The sequence below is a fragment of the Amblyraja radiata genome, chromosome 3 (assembly GCF_010909765.2).
Source record: "Amblyraja radiata isolate CabotCenter1 chromosome 3, sAmbRad1.1.pri, whole genome shotgun sequence".
NCBI lineage: Eukaryota > Metazoa > Chordata > Chondrichthyes > Rajiformes > Rajidae > Amblyraja > Amblyraja radiata.
In genome coordinates, this window is record NC_045958.1 from 52,572,085 (window position 1) to 52,590,564 (window position 18,480).

General features: G+C 46.0%; 1 protein-coding gene across 1 annotated transcript in view; it reads right to left on the minus strand.

Annotated features, from left to right (window-relative positions):
* LOC116971019 (histone-arginine methyltransferase CARM1-like) overlaps nucleotides 1-17,491 on the minus strand; it is a 74,447-nt gene extending 56,956 nt beyond the window's left edge. Inside the window, exon 1 of the mRNA XM_033017805.1 lies at nucleotides 17,061-17,491. Coding sequence (XP_032873696.1) covers nucleotides 17,061-17,250 — 190 coding nt within the window. The 5' untranslated portion in view covers nucleotides 17,251-17,491. The remainder of the gene's footprint in view (nucleotides 1-17,060) is intronic.
* Between the last annotated feature and the right edge of the window lie 989 nt (nucleotides 17,492-18,480).

The window sequence follows — 18,480 nt, forward strand, 5'->3', positions numbered from 1 at the left end:
GTTTTGTACATGTGTCTATTCATTTTTAGTGAATTCCTTGTTAAAATTGATCTCTGCTCTTTTAGTTCCTGGCTACTCACCAACCAGAAAAATTGATTGACCTATTTGATGTTCAAACTCTAAGCATACTATTTTAAAAAAGAGGTGCAGAGTAAATAAGAGACCACAGACTAGCAAACTGGTAATCAGCAGTGATGGAATTATTATTAAGGAATTGGTCACAGAGGTGGAGATTAGTCCGGGCAAGTTCAATGGTGTTTTATTGTCACATGTGCATTGCACAGTGAAATTCTTTGTGCCTAGATCACACATGGACAAGTCCCCATATTTTGGTGCCATTTCCAAAAAGTCCACAGGCTGGTCCGTGTGCTTGATGTCCTGGAGCTGCTCAAGATCTAGAAAAGTCCCAGGCTGCTGCCATGCTTCCTCCACTGGCCGCCCTCGACCAGTTTGGCCAAAGAAACTGATGTTCCGCTCCTTGCCCAATCTCCTGTGTTCCAGGGGAGCCCACTGCAGCTGACCTTGACAGCCCTGGAGGAAATATCCTGGTCACTCTCCTACGGGCCCAAACCTCGCACCCGTCGTCGCAGGCAGCTCCTGCATTCTTGACTCTTTGGTCTCCAGGACCGAGCTCGGAGGCTCGCGAGCTTTCCCCCTCCCCCACCGTGGCTGCAGCCCGTCGGGTCTTTCTTTGTGGCAGCGAGCTAGGCCTGTCGGTGGGTAGCCCTTCTGCAGTGCTAGGTGTGACACTTTTATGCCCCTGTCCCACTTAGGAAACCTGAACGGAACCTCCGGAGACTTTGCGCCCCACCCAAGATTTCCGTGCGGTTCCCGGAGGTTGCAGGTAGAGGAAGGTAGGGAGACTGACGGAAACCTTGGGTGGGGCGCAAAGTCTCCACAGGTTTCCGTTCAGGTTTCCTAAGTGGGACAGGGGCATTTCCGTCAAATTTAAGGGAGGTGGTCAGTGTAGTGGGTACCTGGAATGTGCTGTCAATGGTGGTGGTGGTGGTGGAAACAGATATGATATTGATTTTCAAGCAACTTTTATATAGGTACATATTTAGGGAGTATGGATCAGATACAGGGAGAAGCAATTAGTTTAATTTGGCATTATGTTAAAAACAGACACCATGGGCCAAAGTGTCTGATCCTGTACTGGTACCGTTTAGAAAATACCACTTGAACTGGGCTGAGCCAACATGGAGTTATGAAAGGGAAAACATGCTCGCCAACTTTTCTAACGAGCAGGATAGTGGGTAGATGTGGTGTAATTGAACTTTCAGTAGGCCTTTCATAACATGCCACGCTAAAGGTTACTAAACAAAATTAGAACATTTGGGATTGGAAAAATATTTTGGCTTGAATTAAAGGCTGGCTAAATGGATAAAAGGAATAAACTGATCAATGTCATTTTAGGAGATCAGTGAAATACTACAAGGATTGGTGCCAAGGCACATTTGTTCAAAGCCTATATCAATCATTTGTGTGTGTGGACCAAATATAATAATCAAAGTTTGTTGAGAATACAAAGCAGGGTGCCATAGGTTGCATGGAGGATGCAGAATGGCCTCACATGATAATAGACAGATTAGATTAAAGGACTAGACCATGATAAATGGAATATAATGTGGAAAACGGTGAGGCCCTACAATTGGTAGAATAAAAATAATTTATGTTTTAAAATGGCAAGAACAGTGTTGTTCAGTGGGATCTGATATCCACTGAATTACTGAAAATTAAGGCTTACATAAAGCAAGCAATTTGAATGCAAACAATATGCTGTCCTTCATTGCAAGAGGTCTGGTACGAGCGGTCAAATGGCCAATTTCAGTTGAACATTTCTTATGTCTCCCACTACCTCCTTCCCTTCTGCACTGAACTTCATCCATCTTCGTTTTCCCACTCACATAGCCTCCCAGTGTCTTTGTGCAACTTTCTGTTCCCATCTCCTCAATTAATCTTGCCATTTAATTTGGTGTCGTCAGCAAACGACTGCGTGATTCTCATTTCATTCATTAGTAATTACATCATGCTTATTTGGAGATATATATATTGATATACATCTATTGATTTGATTTGATTCGATTTTATTGTCATTGTCTTCAAGTAAGAGACAACAAAATGCTATTTCCCCATACAGTCAGACGAATAAAAAAAATATATAGAACACAATAGTCCACAACATAAACATCCCCACAGCGGCACCAAAGTTCCCCACTGTGAGGGAAGAAACCAAAGTCCAGTCAACCTCCTCGCTGATGTTCCCCGATGTTCACCCGTGCTCGTGGCCTCCCGAGCCCACCGCAGTCGCCGCTACGGGCGACCCGATGTTCAGGCCCTCTCGCCGGGAAGTCCACAGGCCAAGCTGGGCAGAGATTCAACTCTGGCGGCCCCCGGCAAACGGTCCCAGGACTCAGCAATGTTGGTCAGCGCCGCCCTGCATTGGGAGCTCCACGAACCACAGCTCCGCTATGTCAATGCAGCAGGCCCAACACTCCGGAGCCTCAAACGGCAATCCCAGGTGAGACCGCCCGCTCCGGGATGTATCCAGCGCTGCGCCGCCGCTGCTGAAGCTCTGGTCCGGAAGGAAAGGCCGCGCCATTCCAGTTGGTAGGCCGCGAGGAGGGGGGCGAGGGCGCGACTCAGATAATAATCGCATCCTCGCCAGGAAGTGACTGAAGGACGGTTTCCCCCTTACCCTACCCCCACATAAAATACTAAAAAAAAAAAAAACATACTAAAAATAAAAAAAGATAAAAAGACAAACAGACTGCAGGCAGAGGCAGCCTTCAACAGCGCCACCGGATGTCCATTTTATATATATATACACAAAATTTCCGACTCAGTCTCTAATTTACTAACCGAATTTCTATCTAATCAAGTGTTGCCTCCAATTATAGATGGAGTTTTTGCTCCATATAGATGGAGGTCCATGGGAACACTATCTTTCTGCAAATTCATAAGTTCTAGGAGCAGAATAAGGCCTTTCAGCTCATCAAGTCTACTCCACCATTCAATCATGGCTGATCTATCCTTCCCCCTGAATCCCATTCTCCTGCCTTTGACCCATAACCCCTGACACCCATACTAATCAGAATTCTGTCAAATCTCCACCTTAAAATATCCATCGACTTTGCCTCCACAGCCGTCTGTGGCAATGAATTCCACACTCACCACCCTCTGACTTAAGAGATAATTAATCTTTGCTTTAAACCTTTGTTTTGCTCTTGAATTAAATTTTAAATTATACCTTTGCCTTTTTCTAAAGATAAAAGAGAAAATTAATCTCAGAAATTTCAAATATCCCTCCCATCCATGAGGAGAGATAGGGAAGAAGAAAAATAAAGGATGCCACATAATGGCCCGGTAACTGCACTGCAAGGCAGTGACGGTGGTTAGAATTGGGGAGATGAGCTGCAGGACACTCAAAGGCACAGCTTCTGGCACTGGACCATTTACTTGTCTGTACCTCTGCCTCGTCTTATCTGCTGCTGAAATCCTAATCCTTTCGTATTCCCCAATTCACCCACACAAATACTTTCCTGAATGCCTCTCTCATTCTTCTCTCTCTAAATGTGGACTCTTCAAAAGGCTTAACTCTCACCAGGTTCCGCACACTCAGTCCTTTGCTCTCTGACCCATGTTGGTCTTGGATTAGGAATGCCTCAATTGTTACCCTTCAAATCCTTGACTGCCCTATGCTCTCAGATTTATACACTCTTCCAGTTCCTGGACTCCTGCTTCATTACAGACAGGAAGTGACACAGCTGGCGTCCTGGTGCCTTTGTGACAACCTGGAGCGCAATGCTCTTAAGACAGTGGAATTGATGGTTGACTTTAGGAGAGCTCTCCCTCCCCTCACTCACCATCAACAACACCACAGTCACATCTGTGGAGTCTTTTCAGTTCCTTGGAACTATCATCTCCAAGGACCTGAATTGGGGGGCCACCATCGACTCCAGTCAATAAGGCCCAACAGAGGATGTACTTCCTGCCTGCGGCAGCTGAGGAAACACAATCTGCCACAGGTAATGATGGTCCAATTCCATAGTGCCATCATAGACTTCTCCCCTTCTCCATCATGGTGTGGTTTGGCTCAGCCACCAAACACGACATGCGGAGGCTGCAGCGAATTGTCCGATCAGCTGAGAAGCTTGTTGGCTGCATCCTTCCGCCCATTGACGAACTGTACACTGCAAGGGCCAGGAAGCGAGTGGGTAAGAGCATCTCTGACCCCTCTCACCCTGGCCACAAACTCTTTGAAGCACTTCCCTCTGGAAGGCGACTCCGGACTGTCAAAGCCGCCACAGCCAGACATAAAAACAGCTTTTTTCCATGAGCAGTAACTCTATTCAATAACCAAGTCTGTAGCCTCCTTTTACTTCGGTATTATATTTCATTCAAATGTTTAAACTGTAATGTTTTATTATTAATGTTTAATGTTTTATGTGTCATTCTTTATTGTTACTGTATATCGTGTTGTTACTTGCAAGCAGAGCACAAAGGCAAATTCCTTGTATGTGTACATACTTGGCCATTAAACTTATTCAAATCATTCATTCATTCATTCAAAACTTAATCTATTTCCAAATGGCTAAGGAACCATTGACATAGCAGTGCATCCAAATAAGTGTCACAGCTCAGCATTGGCTTGATAAACAAGACTTTCTCAGTGGCAATATTTCACTCACTGGGCAGGCTCAAGAGAGAAAAATCAACGTGTTACTTTGACACACTGACACTTGGACAGCAGGGCATAGCATTGCAGCTGGACTTCCCTACACTAAAACAGAGCAGACATATCTAGCACGCTGCAAGAGCATTGTAGGAAGTGAAAGTTTGAATTTGCATATGAAGGGTAGAATCAATAAAGAATTGAGTTAAGTTTCATTGACATTTCCACCACAAGAACGATGCACAAGGCATTTGAAGAAAAATAAAAAGAGCATGTAATGGATTACCTAGACTGCATTGATTTATTATATGGAGGCTCCAGTAAATTTAAATATTAAGAGGGACTTTATCTAAAATTTTCTTGCAATATTAAGACTGCAGTATTACAAAATTGTAAAATTGTATAAATTTGTATTCACACCAGAGTATTTTTGTGAATAACACTTAAATTTACTGATATCTCTCAAATTTGGAGGCACTTTACTGTTTAATTGTCAGTTATTGGTTGATTCTAATGATTGTATATCTGCATTTATTCATACAAAAACAGTAGGATAATAAATATCAAGACATGACAGTCGTCCCCACTCATTCATCCCAACTCATTCATGCCAACTCATTCATGCGTTTCATCCCAACTCATTCATGCCAACTCATTCATGCCAACTCATTCATGCGTTTCATCCCAACTCATTCATGCCAACCAAGATGGCCCATCTAGGCAAGTCCCATTTTCCAGTATTTGGTTCGTATTCCTCTAAACCTTTCATATCCATGTACCTGTCTCAATCTCTTTTAAACCTTTGCTATCTATGTATCTGTCTAAATGTATCTGGAACCTCTCCTGTCCATGTATCTGTCTCAATGACTTTTAATTCTTTGCTATCTATGTACCCGTCTAAATGTCTTTTAAACCAGATGTCTTTCTAAATCATCAAACCAGGTAAACAACAGCACAAGGTAAAAGGCACCATTTTTAACCAATATTTTAAACATTTTGTACTACATTAGAATGCAAAGCTTGGAAATCATAGTCATACATTATGGAAACAGGCACTTCTGCCCACCCAGCCGGGTCATTTTATTCATCCCTCGTTCCCAGCCCCACCCCCAGATTCCAACACTCACCGGCACACCAGGGGAAATATACAGTGGATCAATGAACCTGCCAACTTGCAGTCTTTGGGATGTGAAAGGAAATCGGATGAAACTCCACATAGATGGCACTCGAGGTCAGTGTTGCTGAAGCTACGAGGCAGTGGTTCACGTAGTGATACTATTCTGACACTCTACTACAGTGGATTAATTTGTTAACTAAATTGTCACTAACTTAGTCTAAACAATGCTTTGATATTAGTGACAGTCAACATAAACACATAAAGCCCCAGGAAAATAAGTTTGAATATTACCAGCGAATAGTGCAAAACAAATGTTTCCCAGACAATTAGTTGACTTCACGCCTCAAAATAACAAAATTGTACAGTAGTAATTTAATGCATAAATTCTCCAATTTCAGGTAGTCCCTGCTTTCTCCTTCCTTCCCCCTCCCCTCCCCAGCTCTCTCACATCCCACACTCCGCCTCTTCCATTCTTCTTCCCACGTCCCCCACCCCCACATCAGTCCGAAAAATGGTCTCGACCCAAAACATCGCCCATTTCCTTCGCTCCATAGTTGCTCTGCCTCACCCGCTGAGTTTCCCCAGCATTAATGCACGACTGATCAGTGGCAGGAGGTAAAATGGAGTCCATTTACTAAATCAACATGAGGATTTAGTGTTATTATTAGAATATGACAATTACTGATTTTAAATGTTAATTGTTCAATTATCTCCATTTTATGCCTATACAGTTGCTCATGCTTCATTTCAAAATTTGAGCTCCAGCAAATTACATTTATGACGCATAATCAGAGTATGCAGTCTAATCTTCAACAGTTAGACTTTCTTGTCCATGCTACTTAAAATGTGGCCATCATTCTCCCTTATTCTACATCATTTACCTCTCAAAAGATTCCCATTTGCTGGTATAGTCGGAATATTTCAAAAGCAATTCCTTGGGATTAAGGATGTCTTGGCAGGCACGGAAATCACTATTAATACATGCGGGGGACACAATTTATTGGCGGCCGCGCGTGCGTACACGCACACACACGCGAGGCTTCGGCCGTGGGCCCTGTGGACGGTAACATCGGGAGCTGACCTGGTTGGTGACCGACTCCAAACTCCAGCAACAGCATCTTCGTCCGCCCCAAATCGTGGGGCTTGAATCAGCCCTTTCACGGAGTCTTTCATAGGCCAGCGGGGGGCTTCAACATCGTGAGCCTCGATCGCCTCGATACAGCAGTTTGATTTTAAGCTGCGCCGGGCACAGAAAGCCCTCACGAACGGGCCGATTCAGCCCTTAGAAAGTGTCTGATAAAGTCCGGATTACAAAACATGGGGGAGGATTGTACAACTCTCAAAGCTGGGGGGGGGGGGGGGGGGGGGGCATGCACCCAGTCCCCCCCCAGGATTTCCGCCCCTGCTTTGTTGCACTACACTCTAGGGCTTTGGCAGTCTCTTCCACAAGTGGGACAAATGGACTGCTGGTGGGCTGGGCTTGCATACTCCTTCCTCGGTTTGCACTTGGCCTACATGGGCTCCTGTCAGAATTACCTCATGTGCCCGGTGCCCTCGCAGATTTTTCTCGTGCAGGGTGAACATTCCTGAGCCTACAGCATCCTCCCACGAGGCAGGGAAGATGCTGCGCTTTTCAAAATGGTCTTGAGATGCCTGCAAAACACTTTTTCCTATCCTGTGAAGCTGTATGTGACAGTGAAGTCTGAAGTAGAGTTCACCTTGAGAGACTGGTGTCAGACATGTGGAATGACATGGTCCGCCCATGTAACCACAGTATTGGGATTGGACACAGACATTGGTCAGCCTCTCCCACCAGTCGACTTCAAGGATCTTGCAAAAAACAGTGCTCAAGGCTTTCCCAGTGAATGTGCAAAGTTAGTGCAACTATAAATCTCACATTTACTGCTTCCATTACACAATCGATTGAAAGAAAAGATACCATCCTGTCCAAGAAAATGGAGCTCTATGGAGCCAATTATAGGTGTTTACTGGATCAAGTAAAAGCTTTCCTCATAGTTTTTAACAACTTGTCCCACCCTCTGTCAGCTCCACAATGTCCGAATTACAACTGCAGAATCACAATACAAGATCAGATTCATGCAACTGCGGCACAGTTATCCAAGCATTGCAAACCCATGTATCTCTCACACATGATATGTTTCTAACATCATACAAATGTCTCCAAATGGAAGTTGCTGTTCTGTACTCTAGTAAGAATAGAAAAACATCCAAGCTGAAAAATGACCAATTGATACAATTCTGGGGGAGTAAAATGATCCAGGATTTGGACCCAAAATGTCAACCGTTCCTTTCCTTCCACATATGCTGCACTACTTACAGAGTTCCTCCAGCAGATAGGTTATCGCTCCAAATTCCAGCACCTGCTGCCTCATGTTTGTGCATGAAAGCAAGATCTTGAACTGAACTGGGATCCCTTCTCAGTGAGAAGTAATTAAGGTTCGTGGGGGCGCGGCAAGTCAGCTGCCCTGCGTGTTCGTTATTTAGACTTTTTTTTTTTTTTTTTAGTGTGTCCAAATGTTTGTTTTAGTGTCTCTCGGTTTGTCTTGTGTAGGGAGTGGTGGGGAAAAAGGTGGGGAACCACTTTCAGTCGCCTCCTCGACGGAGAGGCGACTTTTTCCATGTCGTCTCCCTCGCGACCTAACAGCATGGATTGGAACAGCCTTTACTGGAGTCGGAACCAGAGCTTCAGCAGCGGGCCCAGCGTGGACTTTTTCCATAGCGGAGCGGATGAACCCTTGCCGGGGGTTGCCAGAAGGGAGTGCTCCGATCGTTGGCCTGGTGACTTTGACATCATGGGGCTGTGGTCTGCGGAGCTTCTGGCCGCGGGCGTGGCGTGGACTTACCATCCAGAGTCTGGGATCCCTTGCCGGGGATCACCGGAGAAGAGCTCCGACCACCAGCCTGCGGCCTATAACATCCTAAAGCCACGGTCTCCGGTAAGAAAGTGCCGATTCGGGCACTCCAAGCCGCGGAGTCCGTTTGACCGTTCCGACGTCGGAGTTTGGAACATCACGACGAGAGGGCTTGTACATCGTGCCGTCTGTAGCGGCCAATACGGATGTTCCATGGCCCCGACCACGGGTGAACAAAGGTGGAGGACTGGCTGAACTTTGTGCCTTCCACCACAGTGAAGAATGCAGTGGTGGATGTTTGTGTTAAATCCTATTGTGTGTTCTTTTTAAGTGTATCGCTGCTGGCAAATTCATTTCACTGCACCTTCGGGTGCACGTGACAAATAAAATGGACTTTGTCTTTGACTTTGATCAGACCAAATACATTGCCACTTCACCAGCACACAGCCCAACACAAATCTCTCAAGATAGATCCAAAAAGTTGGAGTAACTCAGCAGGGCAGACAGATTGCATTATGAAGAAGGATCTCGACCCGAAACGTCACCCATTCCTTCTATCCAGATATACTGCCTGTCCTGCTGAGTTATGCCAGCTTTATGTTCTATCTTCGGTTTAAACCAGCATCTGCAGTTCCTTCCAACACTTAATTCTCTCAAATAAGTTGGTTGAAGAATTGAACGTTGTGAGAGATTTAGGCAAATGATGAAATACATCCTAACAATTATTTAATTGAAAAAGATTTACAAACCATTCATTTTTAAAATACGTTACAAATCTCATACAGGGAAGTTGCTTAACAGCTCACCTTAGCATGCAATGACAGGAAGTCTATCCTGATCTTTTAATGCAAGGAGTATTGTGGAGAAAAGCAGATGAATTTAGAGTCTTGATTGGTGCTTGGGACTATGATGTGGTCACTACAGAAACATCATTGCGAGAAGGAACCGACTGGTAGCTCAATGTTCCGATGTTTCGATGTTTCAGGCGTGATCGAGAGGGAGGCAAGGGAAGTGGAGAAGTTGCACTACTAAATCAGAGAGATTGCCACGGTGGCACTCAGAGAGGGCAAATTGGTGGGTTTGTCCGCTGATGCGCTACATGTAAGCACTCTAATAGAATTGGACTATATTTTCCCCCCTTCTAAAAGGTCTCCCAATAGCATGCAGGAGATAGAGGAAAAGATATGTAGACAGGTTACCGAAAGAAGCTGAAGCAACAGGGTTGTCTAAGAGGGCGACTTTAACTTCCCCGACATTGAATGGGACTTCCTTGGTGCTTAGACAGGGCAGAATTTGTGAGGTATATACAAGAGTTTCTTAAAACAGTACGAGGATAGTCCAACCTGAGAAGGTAATATGCTGGACCATGTGTTGGGAAATGAGCCTGGCCAGATGACTGGTGTTACATTGGAAAAGTTTTTTGGGAATAGTGATCACAATTCCATAAGTTTGAAAGATTGTTTTGAATAGATAGAAGGCTGGATCTTGCATGAAGGTACCTTGGAGTTAGTCAAATTGCAACATTATTAGGCAGGAGCTTGGGAGGATACACTGGAAGGAGTGGTTATTGAGCAAGTATACATCTAACACGTGGGAGTCAGTTAAAGCCGAGTTCATCAAAGTTCAGAACTGACATAAGGAGGAGGGATAAGGATGGCAAAGCAATGGAATCTTGGATGGCCTGAGGTTGTAAATTTGGTTAAAACAAAGTTTTAAGAGGATGGAATCAGACAGGCCCTTTGAGGAATATAAAGAAAGGAGGAAAGAACTCAAGCAGCAATGTGAAGGGCCTAAATGGCCGACAAAATGTCTTTGGCAAGTTGAATTAAGGAAAAGATTTTTGTACCTACATTAGAAATATAATGGCAAGCAGGGAGATGGTAGGATCGCTCAAGGAAAATGGAGTGAATTTGTGGTCGGAGACTGGGGATGCAGGAGCGATACTAAACAGGTACTTTGCATCTGTTTTCACCAAGGACATGGAGGACAGCAAGGTCAGTGTGGAAAATATTAGCACGCAAGGGCAATTTGAGATAAAGAAGGAGATGGGATTGGGACTCTTGAGGAGCATTCAAATGAATAAATCCCCAAGATATAATGGGATCCATCCCAGATTGTTGAGAGGCAAGAGAGGAGAATGTGGGAACCTTGACAAAGATCTTTGCTTCTTCTCGAGCTACTGGCGAAGCCCCAGAAGACCAGAGAGCAGCTAATAATAAGAGCAGGGGATAAATCCCCAGGGCTTGATGGTCTGCATCCCAGGGTCCTCAGGGAGGTGGCTCTAGAAATAGTGGACGCATTGGTGATCATTTTCCAATGTTCATTAGATTTTGGATCAGTTCCTGTGGATTGGAGGATAGCTAATGTTATCCCACTTTTCAAGAAAGGAGCAAGAGAGAAAACGGGGAATTACAGGCCAGTTAGCCTGACTTCGGTGGTGGGAAAGATGCGGGAGTCAATTATTCAAGAGGTAATAATGGGGCATTTGGATAGCAGTAAAAGGATTAGTCCAAGTCAACATGGATTTATGAAAGGGATATCATGCTTGACTAATCTTCTGGAATATTTTGAGGACGTGACAAGTAAAATGTATAAAGGGGTACCAGTGGATGTAGTGTATCTAGACTTTCAGAAAGCCTTTGATAAGGTCCTGCACGGGAGACTGGTGACTAAAATTAGAGCACATGGTATTGGGGGTAGGGTGTTGACATGGATAGAAAGTTGGTTGGCAGACCGGAAGCAAAGAGTAGGAGTGAACGGGTCCTTTTCAGAATGGCAGGCAGTGGCGAGTGGAGTGCCGCAAGGCTCGGTGTTGGGGCCGCATCTGTTTACCATATATATTAATGATTTGGAAGAGGGAATTAGGAGCAACATTAGCAAGTTTGCGGATGACACAAAGCTGGGTGGCAGTGTGAACTGTGAAGAGGATGTTAGGAGGTTGCAGGGTGACCTGGACTGGTTGAGCGAGTGGGCAGATGCGCGGCAGATGCAGTATAATATAGATAAATGGGAGGTTATCCACTTTGGCGGCAAAAACAAGGGGGCAGATTATTATCTCAATGGGGTTAGGTTAGGTATGGGGGAGGTGCAGCGAGACCTGGGCATCCTTGTACACCGGTCACTGAAAGTTGGCTTACAGGTACAGCAGGCAGTGAAGAAAGCTAATGGAATGTTGGCCTTCATAACAAGAGGATTTCAGTATAGGAGTAAAGATGTTCTTCTGCAGTTGTATAGGGCTCTGGTGAGACATATAAAATTATAAAAGGACTGGACAAGCTAGATGCAGGAAAAATGTTCCCAATGTTGGCGAGTCCAGAACCAGGGGCCACAGTCTTAGAATAAAGGGCAGGTCATTTAAGACTGAGGTGAGAAAAAACATTTTCACCCAGAGAGTTGTGAATTTATGGAATTCCCTGCCACAGAGGGCAGTGGAGGCCAAGTCACTGGATGGATTTAAGAGAGAGTTAGATAGAGTTCTAGGGGCTAGTGGAGTCAAGAGATATGGGGAGAAGGCAGGCACGGGTTATTGATAGGGGACGATCAGCCATGATCACAATGAATGGCGGTGCTGGCTCGAAGGGCCGAATGGCCTCCTCCTGCACCTATTTTCTATGTTTCTAATATTGTTCCCACATTTAAGAAACAAAGTAGAGAGAATACAAAGAATTGTAGGTCAGTGAGGTGGTTGGGAAGCTATTGGAGAGGATTATTCTGGATAAGATTTACTCCCATTTAGAAGAGAATGTGTTAATTAGTGACAGTCAGCATGGCTTTGTACATGGCAAATCGTGTTTTAATAAGTTGATCAAGTTTTGAAGGATTGACGAAGGTGATCGATGGAGGTAGGGCAGTGGATGTTTTCTACATGGATTTTTATAGGGCATTTGATAAAGTCGGCAATGGTAGACAATAGGTGTAGAAGTAGGTCATTCGGCCCTTCGAGCCAGCACTGCCATTCAACGTGATCACGGCGAATTATCCACAATCAGTACCCCGTTCCTGCCTTCTCCCCATATCCCCTGACTCTATCTTTAAAAGCTCTATCTAACTCTCTCTTGAAAGCATCCAGAGAACTGGCCTCCACTGCCTTCTGAGGTAGAGAATTCCACAGACTCACAAAAGATTTTCCTCATCTCCATTCTAAATGGCTTACCTCTTATTCTTAAACTGAGGCCCCAGGTTCTGGACTCCAACATCAGGAACATGTTTCCTGCCTCTAGCGTGTCCAAACCCCTAATAATCTTATACGTTTCAATAAGATCGCCTCTCATCCTAAATTCCAGAGTATACAATACAATACGATTTTATTCGTCACTTTGCACATAAAGTGCACAAGCCCAGCCGCTCCATTCTATCAACATATGACAGTCCCACCATCCTAGGAATTAACCTTGTGAACCTACACTGCACTCCCTCAATAGCAAGAATGTCCTTCCTCAAATGTGGAGATCAAAACAGCACACAATACTCCAGGTGTGGTCTCACTAGGGCCCTGTACAACTGCACTCTTTGCTCCTATACTCAACTCCTCTTGTTATGAAGGCCAACATGCCATTCACTTTCTTCACTGCTTGCTGTACCTGCATGCTTATTACCTGCAGGCTGATCCAGAAGATTAAAATGCACAAGATTAACAGTTTCTTGGTTGTATAGCTTCAGAACTGGATTACTGACACAAGACAGAGGGCTGTGTTGGAAGGACAATACTCAGGCTGGAGTTATGTGACCAGTAGAGTTCCGATTGGACACAAAATGCTGGAATAACTCAATGGGGCAGGCAGCATCCCTGGAGAGAAGGAATGGGTGACGTTTCGTGTCAAGGCCCTTCTTCAGACTGATCAGTCTCCAGACGTCACCCATTCCTTCTCTCCCTACCACCTCACTGGCCGACATTCCTTCTCTCCAGAGATGCTGCCCGTCCCACTGAGTTACTTCGGCATTATGTGTCTACCTTCAATTTAACCCAACATTTGCAGTTCTTTCCTACACGAGTTCCAATTCGATCTGTGCTGGGACCTCTACTGTTTGTGATAGATAGATATAGATATATAGATAGATAAATATAGATAGATATAGATAGATATTGACCTGGACATCATCGTAGATGGGCTGGTTAGCAAGTTTCCAAATAATAGCAAGATTGCTGGAGCCACAGACTGTGAGGATAGCTTTCAGAGTATACAATAAGATATAGAAATGGCCAGATTCTCCTGCCATCTTCACATAACCCCAAACATATCAAGAATCTGTCAATCTCCACCTTAAAAATAAACATTGACTTGGCCTCCACATCTTCCTGTGGCAATGAATTCCACAGATTCACCACCCTCTAACTAAATAAATTCCTCCCCATCTCCTTTCTAAAGGTACAAACTTTTATTCTGATCTGGTCTTACTCTCTCCCAGTAGTGGAAGCATCCTCTCCACATCCACATTATCCAGGCCTTTCAATATTCCATAAGTTTCAATGAGGTCCTCCCTCATCCTTCTAAACTCCAGCAGTACAGGCCCAGTGCCGTCAAACGGCCATCATATGTTAACCCAATCATTCCTGGGATCATTCACGTAAACCTCCTCTGGACCCTCTCCCACGCCAGCACATCCTTCCTCAGATATGGGGCCTAAAACTGCTCACAATTCTCCAAATACGGTCTGACCAGTGCCTTAGCATTATATCCCTGTTTTGACGATATTCTAGTCCTCACGAAATAAATGATAGTTGTGCATTTGGCTTCCTTACTACCGACTCGACTTGTAGATTAACTTTTTGGGAAACCTGTATCAGCACTCCCTACTCCTTCTGCACCTCCAATTTCAGAATTCTCTCCCCATTTGGAAAATAGTCCATGACTATATTCCTACTACCAAAATACACGAGTCCACACTTTGCCACACTATATTCCATCTGCCACTTCTTTGCCCACTCTCCCAATCTGTCCAAGTCCTTTTGCAGAGTCACTTGCTTTCTTTGCACTACCTGCCCCTCCACCTATTTCCATATCATCCACAAACTTGGCAACAAAGCTTTCAATCCCCTCATCCAAATCATTAATATACAACGTGAAGTGTACCAGCACCGACCCCTGCGGAACTCCGCTAGTCACTGGCAGCCAACTAGATATTCTCAGAGATATTCGGTTTCCTCCGACACTCCAATGGACACTATGGATTATATACAGGCTGATGAGTTGGTCTTGGCATCATGTTTGGCACAGAGGGGCTGTTTGTGTGCCTTACAGTCTTATGTTGTATTTAAAATATTTCAACAAAAATAATAGTTTATAAATGCCTTAAGTGTCATTGATACTGAAGATTATAGTTTGGAACACAGAACTTGGTGGAGCAGAGAATCACTGACAGCAATTCCCAGAGGCCACAGGTGCTTATTCAACACAGAATTGCAGAAGTTGCTGTTGGTTTCACCACTCCATGGCACCCGAGAGCTAGTCGTGATTACAACTGTAAAGTGCGACAAAGGCAAATCTGTTGTTTCAGTAAAGGTTGATGGGAGGCTGCAGAGAAGAGGATTTGTAACGTGTACCTGAATGCAGGATGATTCATGGCTGTTAGGACCTCCTATTGATGTGATCATAAGTTCATGTCATAAGAGCAGAACTACACCATCTGGCCCATCGAGTCTACCCCACCATTCAATCATGGCTGATCTATCTTTCCCTATCAACCCTTCTCCTCATAACCCTCGACACTTTAACTAATCAAGAATTTGTTCATCTCTGCCTTAAAAATCCCAAATAACAGCCTCCACAGCCATGTGCAGCAATGAATTCCAGATTCACCACCATTTGACTAAAGAAATTCCCCTGCATAGAAACATAGAAAATAGGTGCAGCAGTAGGCTATTCGGCCCTTCGAGCCTACACTGCCATTCAATATGATCATGGCTGATCATCCAACTCAGTATCCTGTACCTGCCTTCTCTCCATACCCCCTGATCCCTTTAGCCACAAGGGCCACATCTAACTCCCTCTTAAATATAGCCAATGAACTGGCATCTCCTTGCTAAAAGAACGTCCTTTTATTCCGAGGCTGTGCCCTCTGGATATACACTCCCCCACTTGTGGAAACATCCTCTCTACCCAGGCCTTTCCATGTTCAGTAAGTTTCAATGAGGTCTCCTCCCCTCATCGTTATAAACGTCATCGAGTACAGATCTAGTGCCTTCAGACGCTCATCATGTTAAACCCAATCATCCACGGGATCATTCTGGTAAACGTCCTCTGGACTCACTCTAATGCCAACACATCCTTCTTGAGATATGGGGCCCAAAACTGTTCACAATACTCCAAATGCGATCTGCCCAGTACCTTATAAAGCCACAGCATTATGTCCCATGATCTTGTGACTTTAAAAAAAAACTATGTACAGTCTGCTCAATTTGTGTTAAGTGTCTTAAAATGTTGGAATGGGCTGATGGCTCATTAAGTGACAGCACTCATTCCCAACGAAGCTGGGTGGCGCCAGGAGAGTATCCGTGCGGGGATGAGCGACCCTCAGCCACTGGTCGAGATTCCCAAAGTTAGGGATGGGAAGGATCCGTTTGCATTCCTTCTATCTGGGAGATAATTTCGGCCTGGCGAGATGGACTCAGCAATACTCTGGGTAAGATGGGAACTTTCTAACCTGTGCTTTGATTAAGGCGGCCGCCCTCATTCACCTCCCAAGCACTTTGAACAAACACAATGAAGGTCTGCAGGAGGTGGCGGGCGGGGCTGCACGCTGCCTCTGCTGGGGGGGGGGGGGGGGGCCTGCACGCTGCCTCTGCTGGGGGGTGGGGGGGCTGCCTCTGCTGGGGGGTGGGGGGGCTGCCTCTGCTGGGGGGTGGGGGGGCTGCCTCTGCTGGGGGGTGGGGGGGCTGCCTCTGCGGGGGGGTGGGGGGGCTGCCTCTGCTGGGGGGTGGCTGCCTCTGCTGGGGGGGGCTGCCTCTGCTGGGGGGCGGGGCTGCACGCTGCCTCTGCTGGGGGGGTGGGGGGCTGCCTCTGCTGGGGGGGGGGCTGCCTCTGCTGGGGGGGGGCTGCACGCTGCCTCTGCTGGGGGGGGGCTGCCTCTGCTGGGGGGGGCTGCCTCTGCTGGGGGGGCTGCCTCTGCTGGGGGGGGGCTGCCTCTGCTGGGGGGGGCTGCCTCTGCTGGGGGGGGCTGCCTCTGCTGGGGGGGGGGCTGCCTCTGCTGGGGGGGGGCGCTGCCTCTGCTGGGGGGGGGGGCTGCCTCTGCTGGGGGGGGGCTGCCTCTGCTGGGGGGGGGGGGCTGCCTCTGCTGGGGGGGCGGGGCTGCCTCTGCTGGGGGGGGGGGGGGGGGGGCTGCACGCTGCCTCTGCTGGGGGGGGGGGGGGACGGCCGGCAGCTTGCAACCCTGCAGCAATTAACAGGAGCAAACTTACCGTCAATCACCCGCAATTCCGCTCCCTCTTCCTCTGCTTCCACCAGCAATTTCAGCGGCTGCTCACTCCGCAGCGAATTGGAAAACTGAACTCCTCCCTTCGGATCCTCCTTGACGAAGAACAAGGAGACGCTGTGTTGTTGTTGCTGCTGTTGCTGTTGCTGTTGTTGCTGCTGCGCCGAGCTGGCCATAACCAGGCGAGGCACAGACAAAAGCACCGCGACGCCTCCAAGGCAGCAGCGAGTTGAGTTGAGCAGGACGGAAACGCCGGGTTTTGCTGGGGCGATCCGCTGGCCACCTTCCGTCCCCTGCTGGTGGAAACATCCCAGTGACGCGGCGGCGGTGGCGGCGGCCCGGGCTCCGGCTGCTACACGCGCCGCCTGCGCAACGCCCAGGGGCCGAGCACAGACCTGCAGCTTATAACAAACTGCATCGATCTTAGTGAATCACGGCCAGCAATGCAAAGTGAAGCAATGCAACAAGAGTCCGGCAATCAAATTTAACCTCTCCCCCCGCCCCGAAAAAAAAATTGAGTTGGATGCATACTGGGTAGGATACATTGGGAAAATATACACAGTCCTCCAGGCATATCCCATCTTATAGGTTTCCACAGTTTGCTCACGGTGTTGCTAACCGCGTGATTAAGTGTGTGTTCATTGATATTATAGGAGGCGGTTGCAATAAACGTAATCACCCAGTAAATGAGGGCAAAGGATTCGACCTTAGGTTGGATGAGAAAGTAACACGTGTTCACAAAATCGAGATGTTACAGACAGCAGCGACAGAAGTACGTAAAGTAACACTTCATTTTGAAAGAAACTTGGTCCAGTCAACTAAAACGTCATGACATTTAATTTAAAAATCTAGCCAAATAAAAACAAATCATTTAAACTGTCTAGAAATTCATCTCCTAAATGCTCCTGGAATTCATTCTGTGCATTTTTTGTTGTAATTCGCTTCGTCTATAAAGTCCTTTAAAGTCCTTCATTATTACCTTATTACCCGTTACATGCACCGACTTCCTTATTTAGATCCTGGTCAACATCACAAATATGTGTATCCCCCCATGAACAGGTTCCCATCAATGAGTTCTGCCCTCTGCTGTTCATCCAAACTGATTCTAACAGTCTCACAATCTGCTAAACCAAGATCCTTTCCAACCGCCGTAGTGATGTCATCCCTTATTTACAGAGCAATCCCCTCCTCTTTCCTTCTTTATTATTATTATTATTGTTATATTACTAAAACTCTCATCTTGTTTGTTTGTATGCGTGCATGCGTGGATGTGATATCCGAAAACCCCGCCAAAACAGTACACGATAGCGCTACAATTTTTGGCCTACCTTACTCACCATTGTCCTGGGATGTAAATGAAACAAGTTTCGTTCAGATTGATGTTATATTTATATGTTATTGACATT